We start from the raw sequence: 26,648 nt of genomic DNA, 5'->3' as shown, positions 1-26,648 counted from the left end.
TGGGACGGTAGTTGTTCAAGTCATCATGATCAGCATTGGGCTTTTTGAGGACCGGTGTGACAGCAGCAGTCTTAAGAGTGGGCGGTACAATACCTGTCAAGTCCTACTCTTGTTCAATTTCCAAAGGACACAAGGACAACTCAAATTTCCAACTCAATCATTTTTATTTTGGCTTTGTCAGTTGATTGGTATGTTCAATGAATTAGGTTGTAAACCTTTAAAGACAGAGAACAAAAGTTATCATTTTAACTAAACATTTCAGTTAAACATTTTTAATGAGTTTAAACGTTTAAATAAACATTTTAAATACATTTTATGATTAATTACCCACTTAAGCCTTTTACATTGAATAACACCATTTCAAACACCATGAAAGTAAATAAAATATTTCACCAACCATTGGCGTCTTTGGACCGAACCTACGAGTGAGTGAACTTGGAGTGTCTTCTCTGTGAAGTTTGTTCCTCTAAATAACTGAGGACCTCCAAGTCTTCACAGGTGCTCCAAATCAGTGATGATTGATCAGGTGACTAGCAGCCGGTTTGCTGCTGGTGCATTCTGGGAAGTGTAGTTCTCTGAGACTCATTTCTGAGATTCAGCTCAACACCTCCCACTTGAGCTCCTGGTTTTTTCAAAACCAGAGAGGTCACACAAGCCCTTCACACCTTTGCTTGTTCTTCAGTGGGAAGTAGAATGACAAGGCGTCTGACATCTCTATGAAGAATTGTGGCTGGGATTTTGGTTTGAAGTCTCTTGGTTCTTTCTCCGTTAGCTCTTGTAGGCCCTTCTTTGCCGTTTGCCTTTGTGATGTGAACAGGATAGCTGGGAAATGTCTTCACAAGCACATCTCTTACGATGCCTTTGCTGTCAGCATTGACACTGACCACTCTAGCCAGCTTGTACTGTCCTCTCAGGGCGTTTTGATCAGCCAACCAGACCACATCTCCAACAGCCACATTTCGCTCTTTAGTGTGCCATTTGTTTCTAATGAACAGATTAGGTCCAGCCAATTGGCTCCACTTCTTCCAGAAATTGCTTACCTCTGCTTGAATATGTTTAAGTCTTTTATAAGGGTAGCCATCAAACTGGAAATCTCCAGGGTCTCCCTTTGGATTGGCACGTCCTAAAAGCAGAGAATTTGGGGTGATGTACTCTACACAGTCTTCTCTGCTTTGAGTTCTTGCATCGATGGGTCTTTCATTTGCAAGATTGGCTGCCATGAAGAGAAAAGTTTGGAATTCTCCCCATGTGAAAACACCATCTCCCCCAAGGTTGCTCAACGCCCGCTTCACTACTTTGACAGCTGCCTCTGCTGCACCATTCCTATGGGGAGAGTCTGCAGGGTGAATCTTCCACGACCATTCTGTACCATACTTGGCAGCTGTGTCTTCAATATCAGACTTGTTTAGTCGGTTAAGGAATTTGTGAAGCTTCTCTAGTGCAGGTTTGGCTCGGTCTGACCAGAGTTTCCTAGGGTGTCCTCTCAGTGAAGTGAACCTTTGATAGGCTAGCAGGAATCCTTCAGATGACATGTCACTCACCACTTCAGTGTGTATGGCTCTGGAAGCCATGCAGCAGAAGACTATTCCCCATACTCTGAGTCTAGTTCTCTTCTTGACCTCATCTTTCACTTCATAAGGGCCGAACAGGTCCATAGTGGTGAATTCAAAAGGTGCAGCCGGGCCTGTTCGCTCTAGAGGCAGGTCAGCCATGATTTGTTGACACCGTTTTGCCTTGTTTTTCCTGCAGACCACACAGCTGTCAACCATTTTCTTGGCAAGTCTACGGCCTTTTATTACCCAGGCTTTCTTCCTCATCCGGAGAAGGGTTCCTGCCACTCCCTCATGGTTTGCTTTGTGGGATTCCTGTGCCAGCAGTGTAGACACCCATGCTTCAAATGGTAAAACTGGCACTGCTGTCTTTTCTTCGTTGAAAGTCTGAATTCTGCCTCCACAAACTAGCAATCCAGAGTTCACATCCTTGTATACTGCCAATCTGCTTAGAGTTGTGTCTGGAAAAACTGTACCTTTTTGAGCTGCAAGGAAGATGTCTTTGAGTGCATCTTCTCGTTCTTTGACAGTTAGCACAGCTTGCTTGGGTGATCTTATCTCCCACTTGGACTGTTTAGAGACCCGGCACTTCCTCTTCAGCCACTGCTTGGCAGCTAGACAAACCCAGGCAACGACTCTCACCAGTTTGGACAGGCTACTGGATCTTCTTACTTCCACAAGATCTTTAACCCAGCCAGTGGGCTTCCTTTTTAGAAGAAGAGTTGGATTTTCCACAGGTATTCCCTCTTGAGTTTCACTCTTTGGACTTTCCTGAGTGCCTCGTTGGTCTTCTTTCTGCTGACTCCTTCTTGCTTGAGCTCTTGTTAATGCACCTGAGAATGCCTTCCTCTGGAGCTTGTTTACACTCTCCCTGGCATGAGCTGCTACCTCTCCAGCTGATCTTATAGGCCACTTTTCCACTGGCCACTTCAGGAACTCTGGTCCATTTTGCCATGTGGAGTTCTCCTTCAAATCTTCAGGAGCGCCCCCTCTTGTTATAATGTCAGCTATGTTTAGATCTCCACGGATCCACCACCAGTCTTGCACTAGTCCAGCCTTCTGGATTTCACCCACTCTATTTGCAAAGAAGGTTTTGTACCCATAGCTGACTCTTTGAATGGCTCCCAAGACCGTTTGACTGTCGAGTAGATGGAACCATCTCTCAATCTTCATTCGAGCATGCTTTTCCACATACTTCCTAATCCTGGCTGCGAAAACAGCTCCACAGATCTCAGCTTTTACAGCTTCTCCCTTCTGATCCAGGGGTGTCAGCTTGGCTTTTGATTCAACAAATCGAACTTCAGTGCCTTGACTTGTCTCCCATCTTAAGTACATCACAGCTCCATAGGATTTGTCACTTCCATCAGAGAATGTGATGCCCCAAGGTTTCCCTTCCCAGCCAGCTGGTGTGAGGCTCCTGTGGAATTTCACCTGTCCAAGCTGCACATATTCTTCAAAAAGCTGTATAGCTTCTTCTCTGAGGCTTTCTGAGAGAGGTTGGTCCCAGGTTTCTTGGGTTAGTTTCCCACCTCTTCCCTCCTGGAATGCCTTTCTTACAAGAATTGCTCCTTTCTGTTTGGCAGGTGTAATTAAGCCAATTGGGTCGTACAGTCCAGCCACTTGGCTTAAGAGAGCTCTCCTAGTTAGTGGCTTAGGTGTCTCAGTTCTCACCTCCTCCTTGAGAAGATCTTTCCCAACTCTCATCTTCTTTTTCCTTTTGGAAAAGTTAACTGAGATTAACATGTAGAGCTTGTCTTCATCCATTTGGTAGCCAATACCCAAGGCTTTGTTGTCTTCGTCCCTCATTTGATTTGGAAGAATTAAGGTTTTACCTTGTGTCTCTGTTAGATCCTCCGTCTCCATTCCTTGCCTCCCACTTTGCCCTGACCGGACCCATGGTTTGAGGAAGAAACCTCCAGCTTTCAAGATCTCTTCAACATTTGCTGTGATTTTGTCAAGTTTATTTAGGTCATTTTGGGAGGTTAAGAGGTCATCCACATAACTGTCCTCTTCAATGACTCTGCGCTCATCCGCCAAGTGAACAAAGTTGGGCAGGCGTGCTGTTTCCCTCATAGCCAACTGAGCAATGCAACCAGCAGGTCTGTCCCCAATGTTGACTCTGGTAATTGCATATTCACTTATCTCTTCATCTGGGCTGTCCCTCCAGAGGAACCTGTGAAGATGCATCTCACGCTCCTCCAGCCATACGGAGTTGTACATCTTTTTGATGTCTCCTAGAGATGCATACGTCCCTTCTCTGAACCTCAGCAGAACAGCTCTGATAGGGTTGAGAACGTCTGGTCCCTTCAGAAGAAGATCATTCATACTCACACCTTTGTATTTCTGGCTACTATTCCATACAATACGGATTGGTGTTGTCACCGAATGAGGATTTGGCGCCACCAGGTGGCTTACGTACCACACTGGTCCAATCCACTCGTCCATGATTTTGTTGGTGAGTTTTATGGCTGCGCCTCGTTCGACCATCTCATGGATCTGGGTAGCATATGCCATTTTCCAATCTGGCTCTCTGCTTAGTTGCTTTTCCATCCTTAAGAAACAAGCCTGGACTGCACCTTTGTTGTTTGGAAGAGAGGCTGGATCTACCATCCAAGGATACATTGCATCCCAATGTGGAGCTGGTGTGTGAGCATCCCCCTTCTTGTAGGTGAGGCCTCCTTTAATAATCTCCAGTTCCCTCTCCTCTGCCAGGGTCATTTCTTTTCCTCCTGGTGGACAGTTTCCACATCGGCAACCTCCACATCTTGGCTCACATGCAGCTCCGATGCTGTCCCAGTGCCACCACTCAAGGAACTCACGGTTACTGGCAGCTGTAAAATTGGTCTGAGCCACATCCTCCTGCTGTAGCTGAGCTGTGACAGTTGTTGGACTTGTGATTTCTTGATATTTGACAGCTGCTGTTCTCATGGAGCGAGCGAAGTGTGTTTTGGACTCATATGCTCCAACCTCCACTTCTTCAAATAAGTCGGGATGTGCTCCACCCACCGTCTTCCCCAATGGACCCTCCCACAAGACGAGGTCTCCGATGATTTTTACCCTCTGGGGAGCGAGTCTTCCCTCTCGGTGGCTAATGAGAAGTTCAACCTCTTCTGGCCTTTCCAATTCTTTAAGTTTGACTTCTGGAAAGAATTTTCTCAACTTCTCAGGTTCAATTACTTGATGCACTCTGGCGATTTCATCCAAGCCGTAGCAGACCATTTCATGAGCTCTCTCTGTTCCTTTAGGTGTCTTGACTCTGACTTTGAGGAGATACCTTTGTGTTTTCACTTCCATGGCCATACCACCAACCCCATGCACAACTAAAGTTATCTTCTCATGTCTTAACCTCAGTCTTTCAGCAGCCTTATGGGTAATATAATTTGTATCTGAAGCAAGGTCAATTAAAGTCCCAATCTTCTGCCCTGCGTTTGCAGTGACTTGCATTAACATCATGATGACAGGAAGTTCAGAGAGCCCATTCCTCTGCAGTAGCTCAGACTGGCCTGAAGCATCGAGTGTCACTGCGGTTTTGCTGGTGTTGGTGAAAGCCTTTCTGCATCTATCTGCCATTTCTGGGGAAAGTTCAGACAAGATCTCCTCTTGTTCCTCCGTTAGTTTGCTTTCACCTTTGCCGTCTTTTCCACGCTTTCTCTCCTCCCCTCTTTTGACTTCTCCTTTTGGGCAGAGGAAAAAATGGTGGTCTGGGGCACCACCTTCCCTTTTACAGTCTTTATTTCTGCATAAGAAAGTGTCTCTGCAGTATCCATCTTCATCATGGCATCCGAGACATTTTCGGCATGCTCCCAGCTTTCTCAAAACAGCTTTTTTTTCAGGTAGCTTAAGTCTTTTGAACTTTCTACAGAAGAAGATTTTGTTGTTGTGCCCACTATCACCACAGACACCACATACCTCATCAAGCTCTTCTTTCTTTGTGGTTTTTGTTGAGGCAATCTTTCGATCATACTTCTTGTCTGAACGATCTGATTTCTCCACCTTCTCCACAGTTCTGAGCTGTTCGAGTCTCTCTAGTATTTCTTCTTGACTTTTCAGGAACTTCAAGAGCATGACAAAGTGGTTGTCTGATGTGACATTGTTTCTGGGTTCAACCATGAACATCACCCAGTCTCTTTTAATAAAGTCAGGCAACTTGCTTTCAATGGTCTTAATTACCAGTGGGTTCTTTATGGCTCCAGAGTTTCCTAACTCTGTAAGATCTGCTAGGGCTTTCTCTACTGACTGTATGAGATCAATGACCTTTCTTGGCTGGTTCCCTTTCACATGTGGCATCTTCTCCAGCTCTTCAAGGATTTCCACTGTGATGGTTGACTTGTTGCCATATCTGTTTTCCAAGACTCTGAACATGTCATTGGCAGTGGTGTAGGTTGAAAGTCTGAGGTCCTTTGAGATTTTGTCATCCACACTCCCCAAGAGTTGAATTTTCTTCACTTCAATTGATCCGGATGGCTCTCCCTGCTTTTGCAGGCTTTCCCAGTCTTTCCTCCATCTGTGATATTCTCTCTTGCTTCCATTGAAGATAGGTAGAGAGGTTGGTTTGATTCTCACTATTGGAGTGGATGTTGCCGGTAGGGGTAGTAGTTTCCCTCCTGTGCCTTGCTCGTTGATTGTCCGTGCAGTGGCAAATTCAGCTTTCCTTAACTCAAGCCTGTAATAGGATGCTCTTACGTCCTTGACTCTTCCATCTAATTCGTCCTTTAATTCTACAGGGATCCATCTCTCCCATGTTGACATTGCTGAGCTGGCCTCTTTTATTCTTTTTTCCAAGAGAGCGAGGTGCACTTCATAGCCCTCTAAATTGGCACTTTCCACAGGTACATCAGCCGCTTTATCATTAGCTTTTTCTGCTTCCAGGATTGCCACAAGAAGTTCACTCCTTCCATACCTCGACCACAGGTTTGTTTGGACCATGTCCCTTATCTCCTCCAACTTTGCTTCACCTTCATTTACAGATCTATCAATGTCAGCCTCTTGCTGTTCATCAAGACCTGCTTCCTCATCTTCAGTCTTAATGTCAGCCTCAAGTCCAATCCTGTAGTCATCATTGGCATCGAGCATCTTTCTGAAACAGACTGAAAGCTTAGTGAATTCTTCCCTTAACTCCACTTGAAGCATGCTGCTTGCTCCTCTTGAAATGAAGTTGGCTTGTCTGGTGAAGCTGCTTTTTGCAGTGGTCCTCTCCTTTTTGAGCTGCTGGACCGACTTCCCCAGGACATCTTCCGCCATCTTGACTTCCTCTGCGTCAACAGCTTATTTCTGGATCTGAAGCCGTTTATCCTCAGGGCCAGGCCGCTCCGCGTGGTTTACAACTGTCAAGTCCTACTCTTGTTCAATTTCCAAAGGACACAAGGACAACTCAAATTTCCAACTCAATCATTTTTATTTTGGCTTTGTCAGTTGATTGGTATGTTCAATGAATTAGGTTGTAAACCTTTAAAGACAGAGAACAAAAGTTATCATTTTAACTAAACATTTCAGTTAAACATTTTTAATGAGTTTAAACGTTTAAATAAACATTTTAAATACATTTTATGATTAATTACCCACTTAAGCCTTTTACATTGAATAACACCATTTCAAACACCATGAAAGTAAATAAAATATTTCACCAACCATTGGCGTCTTTGGACCGAACCTACGAGTGAGTGAACTTGGAGTGTCTTCTCTGTGAAGTTTGTTCCTCTAAATAACTGAGGACCTCCAAGTCTTCACAGGTGCTCCAAATCAGTGATGATTGATCAGGTGACTAGCAGCCGGTTTGCTGCTGGTGCATTCTGGGAAGTGTAGTTCTCTGAGACTCATTTCTGAGATTCAGCTCAACAATACCTGTGGAGAGGGAGGAATTTACTAATGTAGTGAGTAGTGGAGCGATGGAAGGCAGGCATGCTTTAAGAAGACTGGTAGGCAGAGGGTCTAATTGGGAAGTAGAGGTTTTTGATTTGCTGACAAGTTCTTTGATCTGGTTCTCAGAGGCCAAGGTGAAGTTTGAGAGGGAGATGGTTAAAGCAGAGCCCTGCAGGGCAGTTATGTAGGTCAGGTTGTGAGCTGTAGTGCTTGGAATATTATGCAGATGGTGATGTATTTCTTGAATTTTTGAATGAAAAAAGTTTAGAAACTTGTTGCAGAGTTCCGTTGAGGGGTCAGAGAATACATTTTCAGGTGGCTTAAGGAGCCGGTTTACTGTAGAAAACAGGAGCTTAGAATTTTTATTTCCAGAGTTTATAATGTTCGAATAGTAAGATGTTCTAGCAGCAGAAATGGTGTTATTATATTGCAAGAGGTGATCTTTGTAGGCCTGCGCATGAGATACAAGGCCTGTCCGTTTATACAAGCGCTCAAGGCGTCTCCCACATCTTTTTAACTGGCGGAGCTCAGGTGTGTACCACGGCGCCGAGTGGTTGAAGGAAACAGATCGAGTTTGAGTGGGAGCAAGGGCATCAAGAGAAGAAGATAGGCAGTCATTGTAATGAGTGATGAGGCTGAGGGGACAGAGGGAGTCAGTAGTCGAATATGTATTTATGAGGCTCCCAAGGTCAGATGGATTAATGTGTTTTATGTTTCTGTAGGCTATAATGCGTTGATGTTTATACCTGGAAACTGGGACAGAGACTTCAAATAAAACAGCTTTGTGATCACAGATGGGTAACTCGGCATGTGTTACATTGCAGGGAACAATACCAGTTGAACAAACTAAATCTAGAGTATGACCTTTGTTGTGAGTAGGAAAATGTACATTTTGGGTGACATCAAGACCATCAAGTAATGACATAAAATCAGCAGCAAAGGAACAAGTAGTAGTGGCATCAACATGAATATTAAAATCACCAACAATTAATATATTGGGAGAATAGACAGAAAGTGAAGTCATTAATGCAGAAAATTCAGTTAAGAACAGATCAGATGGTTTAGGTGGCCTATAGAGTGTTAAAATTACCAATGGTTGAAAGCCAGAGAGTTTAACAGCCAAGCATTCAAATGAAGAAAAATGAGGTATACTGATTGTTTTAACTTTGATCGTGTCACGACAGACAACAGCAACACCACCCCCACGCCCACTAGAGCGAGGTTGGCTGATGTAAGAATAACCACTAGGGGTTGTTTGATTAAGATGAAAGTAATCATTAGGCTGTTGCCAAGTTTCAGTGAGGCACATTATGTCCAGTTTTCCATCACTAATAAACTCACTTATCAGCAGACCTTTATTTGTAAGAGATCGAACATTAAAAAGTCCACATTGAAAACAGTCAGTAAAACTAGCATTTGACGTTGCCTTGGTAACCGGAAACAAATTATTTGGATTAGCTCCACGGCCGGTGGAGGAAACAGGACGAACTTTAGACCAGATCAAACTAATAGCAGAGGATGACTTACTGGATGTGTAAGATCGTCCCGATCCGCGGTGGATGTATCTCGGTCGGGAAAGAACATCACGGTGGGCAAACAGAGCCAGTGGAGTCCTGAAGTTCATTGAGTTCAAACGCAATAGCTCCGCTGCCGAATATTTTAATGCTGAAGTGGCACTGACAGTAGAGCATAGAAGAATCCACCAGAGACACATATTATTCCTCATATTAACAGCAGTATTTTAGAAGCCCCCTAGGAAGGTTGAATTCCGAAGTTCAAGAGTTAGGGATGCCGCCGCGCGTCACCACCGATGAGTGTGTGTGTGTATGTGCGTGCGTAGAAGCGCACCAGGGTAGACACACACAGAAATCCACCTCGTAGTTGGCCCGGTAGCAGGCAGGCCCTCCGGGGCAGAACACCACAGCAGGCACAGACGTCACCTGGGACAGCTTTCACAGACCACAGTCAAGGAGTGAGGACGTTTCAGTAGAAGCCAACAGGCTCGTTTCGTTGTTGAGATGCCAGTGGTCAGTATCAGCCAGCATCACAGCCGGCAACACAGAGCGCACTTTTATGACTAGCGCAAATAAACGTCAACAATAATAAAAGAAAGTCCAACAGTGTTAAGATATTAAATCCAACAGTGATAGATAGTCACGGAGGGAGAAGCGGCAACCAAACCGTGCCAGCGTGCTCTCCGACCGGAAGAGCCGGAGATTGACTTTGACAATTGCGCCACTGACCGAAAAAAAACAGTTTAAAAGTCAGTGGCGCGTTGCGCATGTTATTCATATGCTATTTTAAGGGCACATGCTTGGCCTTAATCAATGTAGCGTGTGCACAACGTGCATACACTTTGATTCTCTCATCTACACACAGACGCAGCAGTTATCATTTTTGCAAATCATACATTATTACAAAAGATAGATAGATAGATAGATAGATAGATAGATAGATAGATAGATAGACAGTTTATTATAAAAGCATACATCTAGCTTACACATTTACCCAAATTATCATACGCCTGTTTAACCGAAGTTAATTTGGGTGTGTTTCTCCATCCCCAACGTCCCTGACGGGAACGTCGGTCTCCTCGGCTGTGAACCGCTCCTGGCGTGCGCCTGGCAAATCCGCCGTTATAATAGGAATCCGCTTTAGAACAAGTGCGCCTGCTCTTAAAGGGAATGTGAGATGTTGCTCTGATTGGTTTATTTCACGTTACGCCCAAACCACACCTATGAGTAATGAAGCTACTTCAGACCAACCCATTTTAGATTTGCGCCAGGCGCAAGAGTCATTTATCCCGCCGGGAAAATAGCAACAGCGCCAAGACCCGCCCACAAAGTTACTTGCGCTTTGCGCTTTGACACTTGCGTTTCAGATCGTTAAAATAGGGCCCAATATGTGTATGTACATGTTTGTATTTTTGAGAGAATAATGTTTATGCATGGTTATTGAAAAAACTATAAATTATAATAAGGACACACAACACATACTAAATATGTGTCCACAAGACTTCTGAATAATGCATTTTGTCGCCTAGAGTTTTCTTCAAAATGATGTGAAAATCATCCTGCCTAATCATTCACATAAAACAATACATTGATTTAAACTTTGTAAGACACTTTTTGTTTGGAAAGGCAATATGCGTGTGGGCGTGAATAATGCTCTGATTCACACCTGAGGAGACAATGACCCACATAATGAGCCTTTCATTCAGGTGTGTTACTGAGCCACAAGAAAGAATGCAAGGACAAAAGAATAAATAAAAAATAAAAAATATATAGGCTATATAATAATAATAATAATAATAATAATAATAATATATATATGTATCGTAAATAAATAAATGTTCTTCCTTAAAATACATGGTGCATAAGTGAGTACACCCCTATGTTAAATTCCCATAGAGGCAGGCAGATTTTTATTTTTAAGTATTAAAAAAAAAATTTTTTTAGGATACTATGCATCCTGATAAAGTTCCCTTGGCCTTTGGAATTAAAATAGCCCCACATCATCACATAGCCTTCACCATACCTAGAGATTGGCATGGTTTTATTTCAGTTAGCCTAAAAGCTAGTTTGATTTGCATTGAGAGATGATCTTATGGAAAGTACCCCATGCCAATCTCTAGGTATGGTGAAGGCTATGTGATGATGTGGGGCTATTTTAATTCCAAAGGCCAAGGGAACTTTATCAGGATGCATAGTATCCTAAATTTAAAAAAATAAAAAATACTTAAAAATAAAAATCTGCCTGCCTCTATGGGAATTTAACATAGGGGTGTACTCACTTATGCACCATGTATTTTAAGGAAGAACATTTATTTATTTACGATACATTATTCATTCACAAAGAAAATTGGTGTCCTTAAAGGTTGGATTTTTCCTAATTTTTTAAATTAAGGCATTAAGTTCAATTTCCAAAATATGATTTTTTATTCCTCTTTTTAGTCAACTTTAGCATGGGTGTATTCACTTATGCATTGCACTGTATATATATATATATATATATATATATATATATATATATATATATATGCACACATAAATGAAATATCTAGAGTTTGTTTTGTCTTTTTCCACAAATTGTGCTTGCAAATTGTATTATATTCAAGGTAAACATTTCTAGTAATTGTGCAGTTAATTCTCATACTTGTATTTTCAGAAAGTTTTGGAATATATTCTCTCCCCAAATGTGTCACTAATAAAAAACAATAATAAATAATTTAATGAGAAGGCTTATATTGACCTTTTAAGATTGTGTTTACATCTACCTTGTAAATATATGTTTTGCTATTTTATTAAAAATGTTACAATAACAACAACAATTACAATTTTAACAATATTTCAAGTGTAGTCTTTCTTTGTAAAAAATAAAGTATAGGCCTACATTTTATGAAAGACAACATTTCGTTGACTAGTTTTGGACATATTATAAAGTTTTTACTGTAAAATAAACTACTGCCACATCAAATAAGCTTTTGTTTTGCAATTTCTGCTCATATGTTAAATATATATAGTATGTTTTGTCAAAAATAAAGTCGTCAACTAAGATGTTATTATAGTGTTTGTTCCAATGTAGGCTATATTCAAACTAATGAATCCTTAACTTTGAAATACGTAAAAAATAAAAAAAAGAATTGAAGAAAAAGTTTAAGTTAAAATAGAAAACTGACTATACAGACAAAAAGACAGCATGGTGTATAAACCATACAGGCAAGCTAGTAGATTGGGCAAGTGGCTAATGTAGTCAATAAGGGAGTCAAACAGTGCCAATCAGTCCAGTCCAGGGTAGTCCAAGGAAGATAATGTTTATGTATAAAGGCACCCAGATGAAGGCATGGTACAAAGGGTAGTTTGAAGAGCAGACTTAAACACCTAAATCAATCACACTCCTCCCCTTCTGTGTAGCATTGAAGAGCTGAATGACCCTGGGGACAAAGGACCTACGCAGCCTGACTGTTGTGCAAAACAGAGACAGGAGCCTGCCACTGAACATGCTCTTCTGCTTGGAGAGAGTGATGTGCAGGGGGTGGCGTTCATTGTCCATTATAGAGAGCACTCTGTTCAGGGTCCTCTTATCTGCAACTGATGTCAGTGACTCCAGCTCCATGCCCACTACAGAGCCAGCTTTTCTAACCATGCAGCCTGTCCAGTCATCCAGCATCCCCAACATACCACAGCATAGAAAAGGACATTGGCCATGACAGACTGGTAGAACATAAGCAGGAATTTGCTGCAGACATTGAAGGACCCCAGCCTCCTAAGGAAATAAAGTCTGCTCTGCCCTTTCTTGTAAAGTGCATCAGTATTGGCAGACCAGTCTAGTTTATTGTCAAGATGTATCCCCAGGTACATGTATGTACTGACAGTTTCCACATTCACCCCATCAATAGTGACAGGCAGCATGGGAGTGGCAAGCCTCCTGAAGTCCATCACCATTTCCTTAGTCTTGGTGGTGTTCAGCTGCAGCTGGTTAGTCCTACACCATCCCACAATGTCCTCAACAAGGCTTCTATACTCCCCCTTCTGTCCATCCTTGATGTACCCCACAATTGCAGTGCCGTCAGAGAACTTCTGCATATGGCATGACTCAGAGTTGTACTCTAAGTCCATGGTGTACAAGGCGAACAGTACAGGAGAGAGAACAGTTCAGGCGCCCCTGTGCTGCTTGCAAACTCAAATTGAAAAGGTGTTGAAGTTGCTCCCCAAGTTCCACAGCACAGGCCTTGAGCAATGTAGAGAATACACCGTCAGGGCCCGCAGCCTCTGGCTTTAGCCTTCTAAGCTCTCCTCTGAGCTGGTCTGCGCTGTGGGGAGTGGAGGGGTACATTCTGAGTTGGATGGCAGCGGTGGGGGAGGGGAGGCAGAGTGAAGTGAAAAGTCACCGGTTGGCAGGGTGATGCTAGTGATGCAGGTTGTGCGGTAGTTATCAAATGCAAGCAGAGTTGATGTAATTGTAGTGCCAATGGGGACAGAAGCAGCAGCAGCCGCAGAGCTGTCGAATCGATTATAGAAATGATTCAGCTGATTAGCTCTGGCCATATCACCATCTGCCATGCCACTTTCCCCCCCACATCCAGTGATGTTGCACAATTCCTGCCAGACCTCCTTAATGTTGTTGGCCTGTAGTTCACTCTCCACCTTCTTCCTGTATGACTCCTTTGCCTCTTTCAGACATTCCTTAAGCCCATTCTGCACGCGCTTCAGCTCCGTCAGATCACCATTCTTAAACGCCCTCTTCTTCTTATTAGGAAGGTTTTTGACATTGCTTGTCACCCAAGGTTTATTATTTGGGAAGCAGCGCACAGTCTTTGTAGGAACTACAATGTCCATGCAGAAGTTCAGGTAGTCAGTTGTGCAATGTGAGAACACTCCAGTCAGTGGATTCAAAACAGTCTCTCAAGGCCTCTTCCGCTTCAGGAATCCACTTTCTGAGGGTGCGCGTAGCAACCGGTAGCCTCTGTACCTTTGGCTTGTACATTGGCTGGATATGAATGAGGTTGTGGTCCGACTTTCCCGGTGAGGGTAGGGGGGCAGCTCTGTATGCATCCCTCATGTTTGCATACATGAGGTCTTTTGTCCTGTTTTTCATAGTTGGGCATTCAACAAACGGGTAAATATTAGTAAGGGTGCAAAAAAAGCGTCTGTGTGTTGAGTTTGGAGTCTTGCAATTGTAGAATAAATGACGTCACACGCTGTGTCCAGAAGTGCTTGTGGCGGAACGTAAACACAGACAACAATGGCATGCGAGAACGGCATGTAATATGGTTGGAGACTAACCGCTAGTAACTCCACATCTTTACCGCATACAGTCTCTTTAACTGTAACATGACTGGGATTACACCATCTTTTGTTTATGTACAGCACCAGTCCACCTCCCGTCTTCTTGCCCGAAAGTTTATCATCTCTGTCCAAACGAACCACACTGAAACCAGGCAGCTCAACGTTAGCAGTGGGGATGCAGCTAGTTAGCCACGTCTCCGTAAGGCATATCAGACTACATTCCCTGTACAATTTCTGATTCCTTACCAGGGCAGCCAGTTCATCAGTCTTAATTAGCCAGTGAGTTCACGTTCCCCATCACTATCGATGGAATTGATGGCTTATATCTCCACCTCTTCTCCCGTCGCCTCGTCCTCATTTTAACTCCAGCTCTACAGCCCCAAAAGCACCACAATTTCTTGGGGATGTTAACGTGAACACCACCAGCATTCCTTCATAGCGCGAGCAGCTGATTCCTTGCATAAACAAGTTTGTTGCCGCCAGAGCGTTGCAATAACTGTTCCGTATCCATGGGATAGAATAAAAACACTCCTCAAAGTGTATAATCCAAGGGTTGTGAAGTAAAAAAAAAAAGTAAAACAAACGACGAAGATGACGAAAAACACACGGAGCTACATGGACATGCTGCCACTCTCGTCAGAGCCCGGAAGTTGTACCAAATAGTCTGATAGATAGGAAACAGGTGTGGAGGCAATCAGTGCCAGGTACGAGGATTATTAGAAATGAGAAAAGTCCGGGGAAAGAGAGTAAATACTCAGGTGAGGGAACCCTCTGGTGGTGAGCGGGAGGAACCACAAAGGCATGATTCGTAACAGTCTTACAGTAGTTTGATTAACATTAAAAACAGGAATATTAGGCTGCTGTCACTTTAAGACGTAATGCACAGATCCAATATACGAAACTCGCATTGAAGAAAGTTTAAAACCATCACTGTTGTAACGTATTGGGAAGCCAGAATGTTCAGGATATTTATATGATGTAGGCATGACTGTATCAGGGTCTTCTCCCGCTTACCTTGCTGAACAGCAACACACCAATATGTGAGGAACTGTGATGTCAGCAACAGATTTACATCATAACAGTTGATTGGACATCTACTCCATTGTGAAATGCATGTAGAGCGTATCCATTGGCAGTTTAAACACATCAGCGAAACTCTGTTTTTGGCATTGTTTTTTTCAACAATGCATATTATAGATTAGGGATGTTAACCGATGATCATTTGACCGATGGTTGACCGTATCAACGTTAACCGATCAAAGTTGTCGGTAGTCGGTTAAAAAAAAAAATGTATCTCTAAGTTAGGCTATTATAGACAGTGGACTAAACGCTACTACAGTTAGTAGTTATACATTCGGCACAAAAAGGTTAGGGGATTATGGTCAGTATAAACGATTACTGGACATGCCGTAGATCCAACGTAAACTTCAAAATTCTGGAGTGCCAATAGCAAGGCTAACGCCTCCTTTTCAATGGTTGAGTAGTTGACTTGATGCTTATTAAATTTCTTGGAAAAGTAACAAATCGGATGGTCAACTCCATCTGCATTCTCCTGGAGAAGCACTGCACCTGTACCATACGCACTCGCGTCAACTTCAAGCTTAAATGGCACTGCGAAATTGGGCGCAGATAACACCGGCGTACTACACAATAGTGCCTTAATATTCTCAAACGCTTGTTGACTTTCTGAAGACCAGTCAAAAGATTTTGAGGGACTAAGCAGATCCGTCAAAGGACGAGCCACAGTGGAAAAATTTCTACAGAAATTTCTGTAATATCCTGCCATCCCAATAAAACGCCGCAATTCGCGCCTGGTTGACGGCGCTGGGAACTCAAGAATGGCTGCAATTTTAGCTTCCACTGGTCGAACTTGGCCCTGGCCTACCTGCTTCCCCAAATAGGTGATCACAGCTTTGCCAATTTCGCACTTGGCCAGATTTAATGTTAACGAAGCTGTTTCAAGACGTTGAAATACTGTTTCCAACAAGGATAGATGTTCAGACCAGCTCTTTGAATACACCACCAAATCGTCCAAATATGCACTGCAGTTCGAAACCCCGGCGAGTACAGTATTTACTAGTCTTTGGAAGGTGGCCGGTGCATTTCGTAATCCGAATGCCATAACCCGGTATTGCATGAACGAGTCAGGTGTAACGAAGGCAGAGATCTCTGAAGCGCGAGGGGTTAAGGGCACCTGCCAATATCCCTTCAGCAGATCTAATTTACTAACGAACTGGGCCGAGCCTAAATTGTCAATACAATCTTCCATACGAGGCAAAGGGAAACAGTCTGGCACAGTGACAGCATTGATCTTACGATAATCCGTACAGAATCGATAATTTCCATCGGACTTCGGAACAAGTAGACATGGTGAGCTCCACGGGCTACTACTGGGTTCAGCAAGACCTTCTCTTACCATATAATCAACCTCTTCTCTCATTAAGGATCTTTTAGTAGCATTTATTCGGTATGGATGCTGCTTAATAGGGTGCGCATCCTTTACGTTAATGTCATGGTACAGCACCCGAGTTTGTGTAGGAACGTCACCACAAATTGCAGGAAAACCACGAATAAGTGCAATCACATCCCGTTTCTGTGACTCAGTTAACCCGACAAGAAAGTTTGAAAGATCGCTCAATACCTCTGAGTTTGACAAGCGCGCACACGACAATGGGTCGCTGCGTAACGTCAAACACAACATAAAATAATTTAATCCCCGGATTAGTCAGCCGGATAATGTTTCTACGGTGCTGGTGCAAAAGGACACAAAGACAAAAAAAATAAGGTTCAAATCATGAAAGATCCATGTGTTTATTCATAGCACCCACGTGCACAAATGAGAGAGAGACAAATACCGTACCCAGGGAGTAGGAACTTGAGCGGGGCTAAATTAAGGAAATAAACAAAACAAAACCCACAATAACTACTTTCCCCGTCCCCGCTAAACTACTACCACAAGAAAATAAAACAAAACAAAATCAACGGCGCTCAGCACGCCCTACTTAATCTACACTACATAAAACAAAAACATACAATATAGCACCCGCTCCTTACCTGATGTACTAACACGGATTTCCCCTAGGTGTTGCATGGATGGAAGTCACGTGACATACTTTCCTATTCACTACTCCCTGGCCGGTTACAAAGCAATATACAGAAAGAAACGTAGGGACTCAAGTCCATCGTAAACCAAAAATAACCAACTGAGAGAAAATAAATAGTTGACCCAAAAATATAAACAGTAAATCACAAACAAAAGAAAACAAGGCACGCCACCGCGTGAACCAAAACGAAAACCAAACAAAGCTCCTTCTCTCTCTCCCGCTTCCGGTCTACGTCAATCTTTTATAGTAAAGACGCCCAATCAGGTGCACGTCATAATGATGATGGACAGCCAGCAGCACAGCCCTGAGAGGTGATAGCGGAGAGAGAATGACAGCAAAAGGAAGAAAAACAACAAAAACACCATATCCTCTCAGTACGTAACACCATCTCATTCCAAGATCTTTTTGTGTGAAGTGAACAAATTATCCCTCACATTCAATTTTTCATAACTCGCCTGTTTGTACTTAAACCAATAAAAACATTTGGCGCGAGGTCACAGCATTTGGGTTCGCGCGCTCACAAGGTTTGCGAAAAGTAAAGCTACAGGCTAAAACACTCGAGGTTAGAGCCAGGGCTGACGACAGGATGAAGTGTTCAAAGAAAAGTAGTGTGTGGGACCATTTTACCAAAAAGAATGACACAGATGTAAGTTGCAACTTGTGTGATAAAGTGCTTAAATACAGAAGAAGCACATCATCTATGATGTATCACCTGAAAACGCGACCCCCGCAAGCCTCTTCGGGTGAGAAAGGTAGCCAAAGCCAACCTACCGTGTCATCTATGCTAGCTGGTAGGAAATGTGACTGGCCGGTGCGTCTTTTACGCATGAAGGTGCCTGTTTTATCCATGTGTTTTATCGTGTTGCAGTCTATTAGGCAACATTCCGCATAAGATGGGCTTAGATTTGGAAATACATTACATCTACACAGGTAACAGATAAAGTGATGATGATCATCATCTTTCTTTATTATTGTTAGCACTACCTCAAACTAAAGCGACGCTTCGGAGCTGTCATTTTCTTAAATGAGCCGCGGCAATGTTTCAAATGAGCTTCTAACGCTAGACAAACGCCTTTATTTTCAACGCGATCACCTTGTACCAAAACCATTTCGAAACTAAGGAGCCATTTGTCCTCCGATTAAATACAAGCTCTCCTCGGCGCCGCGTTTGTGGGACTCATGTTTCGCGCTGTAGGGGATTTAAAAAAAAGTGACGTGAGTGGAAGGGCGGCGCTGGGGTTGTGTGTGTGTGTGTGCGGGAGGCAGAGAGATGCGAAATTGCAGGCGCGGCTCGATGGCTGTTATTTCAAATAGCGTAGCATATTTTAAACTAATCGGTTAACCGGTTTTAACCCTCTGGGGTCTGAGCTGTTTTCTGGGCCCTGGAGGTGTTCTGACATGCTCTGACATTTGTGCTTATTTCTGTTACTTGTGACATTTTCATGGCTAAAGTCTGATTACACTGTATTCAGCACAAACTCTGCTACAATAATATATCAGCAGCATGTGTGTAAAAGTTTGTAGTTTTGAGATAATGACATTTATGCGTGGTTTGTGAAAATACAAAAAAAAATTCTCACTGAAATAAGGTCATGAAACCCATACTGATTATTTCTTCACAAGACTTTTGAAAATTGTATGACGTAGCCTAGAATATTTGCTCTAAAACTATGTGAAAATCACCCTGACTGCTCATTTAGATAAGACAATATATTGATTTAAAAATTTTACGACGTGTTTTGTGTGATAAAGCTTTATGTGGGAGGGGCGGATCACCTCATTAATATGTAAGGCTTTTCACACCTGAGAAAGACAAAGACACTCCCTAATGGCCCTATTAGGAGCTTATCAGGGCCCATCATTCTGACCAACCTTGCACAAAGAATGAGGAGATTAAAAAAAGAATGGCTTTTAGATTGTTTGGATTTATTTACAACACAACATAATCCAAAGATACACAACAAATGACAAAAAAGCACTCATTGAAAACAATCATCCAAAGACAGAGACCTTTGTGCCATTCCTAAAAACAGTATACATACCTTTCATTTCCAAAGTGTTTGATTTTCACTTTACCATGTTCATATACAGAGACTCATGTGAATGTTGAAGTCAGCAGGACTCAGTGGCATCTGGGCCCTGAAAAAAAAAAAAAAGTGAACATACTGATATCAAGAGAAAGGCCTGCACGATTTTGGGAATACATTTTAGATTTTTCTGGGCAAAATTGCTTTTTAAAATTCACAGAATACACACACACACACAAATGTTTCCAACAATATATAATATAATGAACACCAGGTTTGTTGTGCCTTGGCTATGCGCAGTGCTGGATAAAATAATAACAATATAGCAGCCTATATAAATCTTCCTAAAGATTTCAGTAACAACTAAGCTAGAGAAAAATATATTGATTATCATGTTACTTCAAATGTTTCCATTCGTTATGATGATATGAAATGAGATAATATTAAAAACTTTTTTTTTTAAATATGATACATTCAAATGCGATTGCGCTCAAATATAAAACATTATGGTTACCATATACATATCTACGTTTGAGCAGATATCCACAAACACAGTAACAGTAAACACGGGTCTAAATATTATAATATTCACCATATATCTAGCAAAAGTTCAACTGCAATGTGAAATTTATGCAACAATAACAAACTAATATGTAAGAATGTCTTACCTTATCTTTCTTGTCTTCAAATCGCGTTCTTCTTCTGGGGTAAATCCAATGTAAGCTCACGATGCGTCTTTCAAACTCTACGAAAAGCAGAGACTGATGAAGTGTTTTGTTTCTGAGGTAATGAGCGCGTTCGCGTTCCATGTGGAGATTTGCATGTGAATATCTTTTGCCATTACAGCTTTATTAGTAACAGCCCCTATGGCAAGAGTCACAGCTTGTAAACACTTCTTGTAGCCAGATTGCAGTTATTCTGACATGATGTGAATGCAGCATTACTTTTAAGTTAAAACCAGATTGTTAAACTAGTTTATTCCTTTGACAGATCCAGAGGGTGTGAAGCTGAATCTGGTTCTGTGTGGGAGTGACGGATTGAAATCCTTCATATCAAACCTGCTCCTGAACCAGGGAGACAGAAGATCAGAGCTCAGCTCAGGGTGTGTGAGGAGAGACGTGGAGCTTCATGGACGTCTGGTGTCTCTGGTGGAGCTTCCAGCTCTGTTCAACACTCAGATCTCAGAGGAGGAAGTGATGCGTCAGACGCTCCGCTGTGTGTCTCTCTGTGATCCTGGAGTTCATGTGTTCCTCCTCATCATTCCTGATGCTCCACTTAATAATGAAGACCGAGCAGAAATGGAGAAGATCCAGAAGATATTCAGCTCAAGAATCAACAAACACATCATGATCCTCATATACCAGAATCCAGAAGACAGGACAGCAGAACTAGATGAAGAAACACAGTCTGTCATTGAGAGTTTTGGAGGACGACATCATTGCATTGGCCCCGACACACAAGTGTCCATGTTAATAGAGAAACTAGAGCAGATGGTGGAGGCAAATAGTGGTGTTTGTTTCTCCACAGAGACATTGATGGATGCACAGATGGAAAAACTGCTGACATTTGAAGAAATGAAGAAGAGAATCCATTCATTAGAGACGTGGTTTCAGCCAAAAGGTAATGATCAGAAAATCTGCAGTGATTAATCATGTCTGCAAAGGTTTACAAAGATATGTGAGAAAAACATATTACATGCTGTGTTCAGAGAAAATAATATGATTAGCACATGATGTTTCAGTATAAATTATACACAATATTCTCTGATGACCTGGATGATGAACAATCTTCACTTAAAATTCAATATACTGTTTTCAATTTTTATTTGATCTATCTTTAGATTCCAGAGAAAGAGAAGATGATCTGAGGATTGTGCTGCTGGGAAAAACTGGAGTTGGGAAGAGTGCAACTGGAAACACCATCTTAGGAAGAGGAGCATTTATATCAGACACATCTCATGAATCAGTTACTAAAGAATGTCAGAGCGGAAGAGCTGAAGTCAACGGCCGACACGTTACTGTGATCGACACTCCAGGACTGTTTGATACTAAACTGACTAATGAAGAAATCCAGAGAGAAATCAGCAACTGCATCTCCATGATCCTGCCTGGACCACATGTGTTTCTCCTACTGATACCAGTGGGACGATTCACTCAAGAGGAGGAAAAATCAGTGACGATCGTTCAAGAGATGTTTGGTGAGAAATCTTTAATGTTCACCATGGTGCTCTTCACCAGAGGAGATGATCTGGATAATAAAACCATTGAACAGTATCTAGGAAAATCTGAATCTCCTTTAACAAACCTGATTGAAGTGTGTGGAAACAGATACCATGTTTTCAATAATAAGACTAGAGACCGAACACAGGTGTCTGATCTACTGCTGAAGATAGACAAAATGGTGAAAGCAAACGGAGACAGTTACTACTCATGTAAGATGTTCAGAGAGATGGAAAGAGGAATACAAGAAAAACAGATGATGATTCAGACAGAAAGAGTGGAGAAACTGAACAGAGAGAAAGAAGAACTGATGAAGAAACACAAAGAAGAGAAGAAGAGGATGATGGAGGAAGAAAGACAAAATCATGATAAAGAGAGAAAGAGAAGAGAAGATGAATTTAGAGAGAAAGAAGAACAATATAAAAGAGACATTAAAGAAAGAGAGGAACAAGAGAGAAAGATGCGAAAGGAGATGAAGAGAGAACGAGAGGAGATGAAGACAGAACGAGAGGAGATGAAGAGAGAACGAGAGGAATGGGATAAACAGAAACAACAGGAAAGACAAAGAAGAGATGAAGAGGATGAGAGAAGGAGAAAGAAAGAAAAGGCGATGTGGGATGAATATAATCAAGAGAAAGAGAGAGGGAAGATGATGATGGAGGAAGAAAGACAGAATCAAGATAAAGAAAGAAAGAGAAGAGAAGAGGAGGATGAGAGAAGGAGAAAGAGAAGAGAAGAGGAGGATGAGAGAAGGAGAAAAATAGACAAGGAAACATGGGATGAATATTATGAGAAACTTAAAAGAGAGAGAGAAAGAAGACAGAGAGAGAGAGAAGATCTTCAGTTCATACATGAAGAAGAGATGAAGAGAGTGAAGATGAAGATGGAGAAAGAAAGACAGAATCATGATAAAGAGAGAAAGAGAAGAGAAGAGGAATATATAGAAAGAGAAGAACAATATAGAAGAGATATTAAAGACATAGAGGATCATGAGAGGAAGATACGAGAGGAGATGAAGAGAGAACGAGAGGAATGGAACAAACAGAAACAACAGGAAAGACAAAGAAGAGAGGAGACACATAATACAGACACACACCCTCAAGGTCAGAATTATAAATATGCCTTTGAAAATAAATCTGCATTGTTTATCCTTTTGATATTTTTTTGCTTTTGATCTAATTTAATTATTAATAATTAAAATAATAGTATAAGGGGGAGGAGGGGAGGGGAGGGGGAGGGGGAGGGAGGGGAGGGTTTGACCCAAAAAAGGTTGAGAACCACTGGGATGGACTGTTGTAAATAGTTTTCTTAGGGTCCCAAATTGAATAAATTGTTATTAATTTCTAAACTCTATTGTCATTTTCAGATGATGGAGATTCATCTTCAGATTCACCATCAGATCCAGGATGTTTGAGAATCTTGCTGTTTGGGAGGAGAGGAAATGGAAAGAGCGCCACAGGAAACACTATCCTCGGAAACAACCAGTTTCACAGTGAAGATAATAAATGTTTGGTGACCACTACTTGTAAGAAGGGAGTTGGTAAAGTTAATGGTAAATCAGTAGCTGTTATTGATACTCCAGGACTTTTTGACAGCTCACAAAAATATGAACAAGTGGTTGAAGAAATGATGAAGTGTGTTTCACTGTCCGCACCTGGACCTCATGTGTTCATCATTGTGTTGAGTTTGGGAAGAATCACTCAAGAGAAGCAAGACACTTTAGACGTGATAATGAAGATATTTGGCCCAAAAGCAGCAGATTTCAGCATTGTTCTCTTCACTAAAGGAGATGAACTGGAAGAGCAGACAATAGAAGAATATGTAGAGAAAAATAAAAATTATGAACTCAAGAAACTGATCAGAGAATGTGGAGACAGATTCCTGGCTTTTAACAACACAGAAACACAAGACGTTACTGAGCTGTTGAACATGATAGAAGAGGTGAAGAAGTCTAATGAGGGCCGATACTTCACTAATGAGATGTTTGAGGCAGCGATCTCTGTTGAAAAGAGAAGAGAAATGCTAGAAGAGAATAAAAGAAAAAATCAGGATCAAGTTGAAGAATTAGAAGCCAAATATGAGATGGAAGTCAAACTCATGAGACAGAGACTGGAGGAGAAGAAACTAAAGATAGATGAGGAGAGAGAGAGTCTGGAGAACAAGTTCAGAGAACTAGAGGAAACACTGAGGAGAGAGTTTGAGGAATCAGAGCAGAAGAAACAAGAGATGGAGGATCAGAAACAATCAGAAGAGGAAAAACAGCGAAGAGCTGAATATGATCAAACAATAGATGAGATGGACAGAGAGATTGAAAATCAGAGATTACAGTGTGATAAACAGCTTAAAGAAACAGAAGAGGAAGATAGGAAGAGAGAAGAAAAATATAAAAAAGATCAAGAAAAGATGAAAAGTGAGCAGGAACACATCATGGCAGAGTTAAGAAGAAAACAGGAAGAGGAGATAAAAAAGAGAGATTTAGAGGAACAAATGAAGAAGAGACAAGAAGAGAAAGAGAGAGAAGAATGGAAGAGAAAAATAAAAGAAGCTGAAGATGAAGAGATTCAAGAGGAAATTAAACGACAGCAGAGAGAATGGGAGGAAGAGAAGAAACAGCAGATGAGAGAACGAGAGGAAGAGGAAAGGAGGAGAAAAGAGAGACATGAGGAACAACTGAGTGAAAAACAAGAAGAACTGCAGAATATTAGAACGAGATTTGAAGCCGAGAGAGAAGAAGAAGAACAGATGATAGAGAATGAGAGAGAAAAACAGAAAAGAGAGAGAGAAGAAAAAGAGAGAGAATATGAAAAAGAGAGACATGAAAGGAAAATAGATTATGATCAGCTGGAGCGAGAGAGAAAAGAGGAGTGGAAGAGGAGAAAACGAGAGGATGAAGAGAGAAGAAGGGAGAAGAGAAAGAGATGGGAGAAAATGATGGAAGATCTGAAACGAGAGCAAGAAGAAGAGATCGAGAGAAGAGAAGGAGAGGAGAGAGAAATAATAGAGAGCAAAGAAAAAGAGTGTGATGAAATGAAACAGAAACATGAAGAGGAAAAAGAGAAGATGAAGAAGAAACATCAAGATGAAGCCGGAAAACAAGAAGAAGAATTTTATGATTTCAAAAAGAGAAAAGAAGAGCAGCAGGTTCATGAGCTCGAGAAGAAGAAGCTTAAAGAACTATATGAGGAGGAAAATAGATCGGGGTTCAGTCGGTTTATTAGAAAGTTAAAATTTTGGTAAAAAATGTGTTAATCTACCCGAGGCAAACTTTCGTTTAAAAGCATAATTATAATGGAAACTTTTAAGTTTGGCTGTATTTTCGTTTTAGGTTAAAATGGCGCTTAAAAAAGTGCTTGGGGCTCGACTATGATAGCATCAAAAATCGCTATTTTTAAACACTAATGCGGCTCGACACAACATGAAACTGCTGGAAGTCTCACCAGCGGCTCTACACATGAACTCCAGCACTGAGAACAGTGTTTGTGTACACTTGATTTTCCATCCGCCGGCACTTTGACAGTCAAAAATAGTCGATGTCCGTAACAGGAGAAGAGTAGAGATGGAAAGCTCCTAAAGCTCAGTTCCATATAAATTCACGGATAATTTGTGGTTTTGTCATTAGTGAAAATCAATATTGACCTTGTATTTGAAAAAGAATCCTCATATAAGAAGCAATACTAAAATTCAGAGTCAGTTCATTCGCATTCGGAGATCGACTATTTTTGACTGTCAAAATGCCGGCGGACACAGAGACAGTGAGTTGTTCAAAATCTTTATTTCTTTACACAAACAATGTTCTCAATGCTGGAGTTCATGTGTAGAGCCGCTGGTGAGACTTCCAGCACAGTTTCATGTTGTGTCAAGCCTTCTTAGTGTTTTAAAAATAGCCATTTTTGAAGCTATCATAGAAGTGCCCCAAGCACTCCCATTCACAAGGCAGTTTGACCAAAAACAAAAATACGGTCAAATTAAAAGTGGCGTTTCCATCCTAATTATGCATCCTAATATGTAATATAGGGCATATATTTAGCAAAATACTCCTGTCTATAGTTAATTTTTCTAGCTATGCTGTGGTCATTAAATGGCTTTCCTGAGATAAATGTTACGTTACGTGACATATTGTTATCAAGCTGTTTTATTGACCTAATTCCACAGTTGAAACACTGATTGAGCGATTAAATGAGACATGATACATTTCATCAAGTTGTATTGTATCTTTCAAGATATAGTTCATTTGTGCTTATTTACTATATTAACTAGCGCAAACAAACTGCATTATTAATGCAGGACTGACTTTAGGCTAATTGTTAAAAAACATTTAACAATGATAATAATTTATCATTACAGCTTCGCTTCGCTTTGAAGAAAATTGGCCCCAGGGTCGCGTCGGTCTTTTCGTTTTCAAAGTTCACCCTCAGGCATGAGAACCAGCGCTGCTGATAACGGTGGAAATTATCAGACCGGTTGATTACACTTTAATTACTTTTAAAATTTTACTATGTTCTAATATGTTTGTTATATGAGTTTAAATGTAGGCAATGTTGTATGCATGTTAAAGATTCCTTAAAACATCAACCTGCCCTCTTGACACACTTCCCACATCATTTTTCAAAAGTGTGTTTAACAGTTTAGAAGCAGATCTTCTAGAAGTGGTAAATGCCTCACTTCTCTCTGGTAGTTTTCCAAACTCCCTGAAAACTGCAGTTGTCAAGCCCCTCCTGAAAAAGAGCAATCTGGATAAGACCATATTAAGCAACTATAGACCGATCTCAAATCTTCCTTTCATAGGCAAGATCATTGAAAAAGTTGTCTTCAATCAGCTGAACAAATTCTTATGCTTGAATGGATACTTTGACAATTTTCAATCTGGTTTCCGACCGCACCACAGCACAGAGACAGCGCTCATAAAGATAATAAACGATATTCGCTTAAATACTGATTCAGGCAAATTATCAGTGCTGGTGCTACTCGACCTCAGTGCTGCATTTGACACTGTCGATCACAACATACTTCTGGACAGGCTGGAAAACTGGGTGGGGCTTTCTGGGATAGTCCTAAAATGGTTCAGGTCATACTTAGATGGGAGAGGTTATTATGTGAGTAT

At 41.5% G+C, this 26,648-nt stretch overlaps 2 protein-coding genes across 2 annotated transcripts in view; one reads left to right on the top strand and one right to left on the bottom strand.

The window, feature by feature from the left end:
• LOC311295715 (uncharacterized protein) overlaps positions 1–25,741 on the top strand; it is a 59,119-nt gene extending 33,378 nt beyond the window's left edge. The window contains exons 5-7 of the mRNA XM_084417202.1: positions 20,319–20,948; positions 21,169–22,650; positions 22,914–25,741. Of these exons, the coding sequence (XP_084273328.1) occupies positions 20,319–20,948; positions 21,169–22,650; positions 22,914–24,784 (3,983 nt within the window). The 3' untranslated portion in view covers positions 24,785–25,741. The remainder of the gene's footprint in view (positions 1–20,318; positions 20,949–21,168; positions 22,651–22,913) is intronic.
• LOC311294747 (uncharacterized protein) lies at positions 1,508–7,400 on the bottom strand (the record flags this gene model as incomplete). The annotated part of the gene is made up of 3 exons (XM_084415777.1): positions 7,179–7,400; positions 1,596–6,996; positions 1,508–1,519 (listed from the first exon to the last, which is right to left on the bottom strand). Exons 2-3 carry the CDS (start codon positions 6,789–6,791, stop codon positions 1,508–1,510), a joined length of 5,208 nt encoding a protein of 1,735 aa, XP_084271903.1. The 5' UTR covers positions 6,792–6,996; positions 7,179–7,400.
• Positions 25,742–26,648: the final 907 nt, after the last annotated feature.

This window comes from Rutilus rutilus (genome assembly GCF_951802725.1).
Source record: "Rutilus rutilus genome assembly, chromosome: 8".
NCBI classification, from domain to species: domain Eukaryota; kingdom Metazoa; phylum Chordata; class Actinopteri; order Cypriniformes; family Leuciscidae; genus Rutilus; species Rutilus rutilus.
The sequence above is the reverse complement of the archived record's forward strand: the minus strand, read 5'-3'. Positions and strand labels throughout refer to the sequence as shown.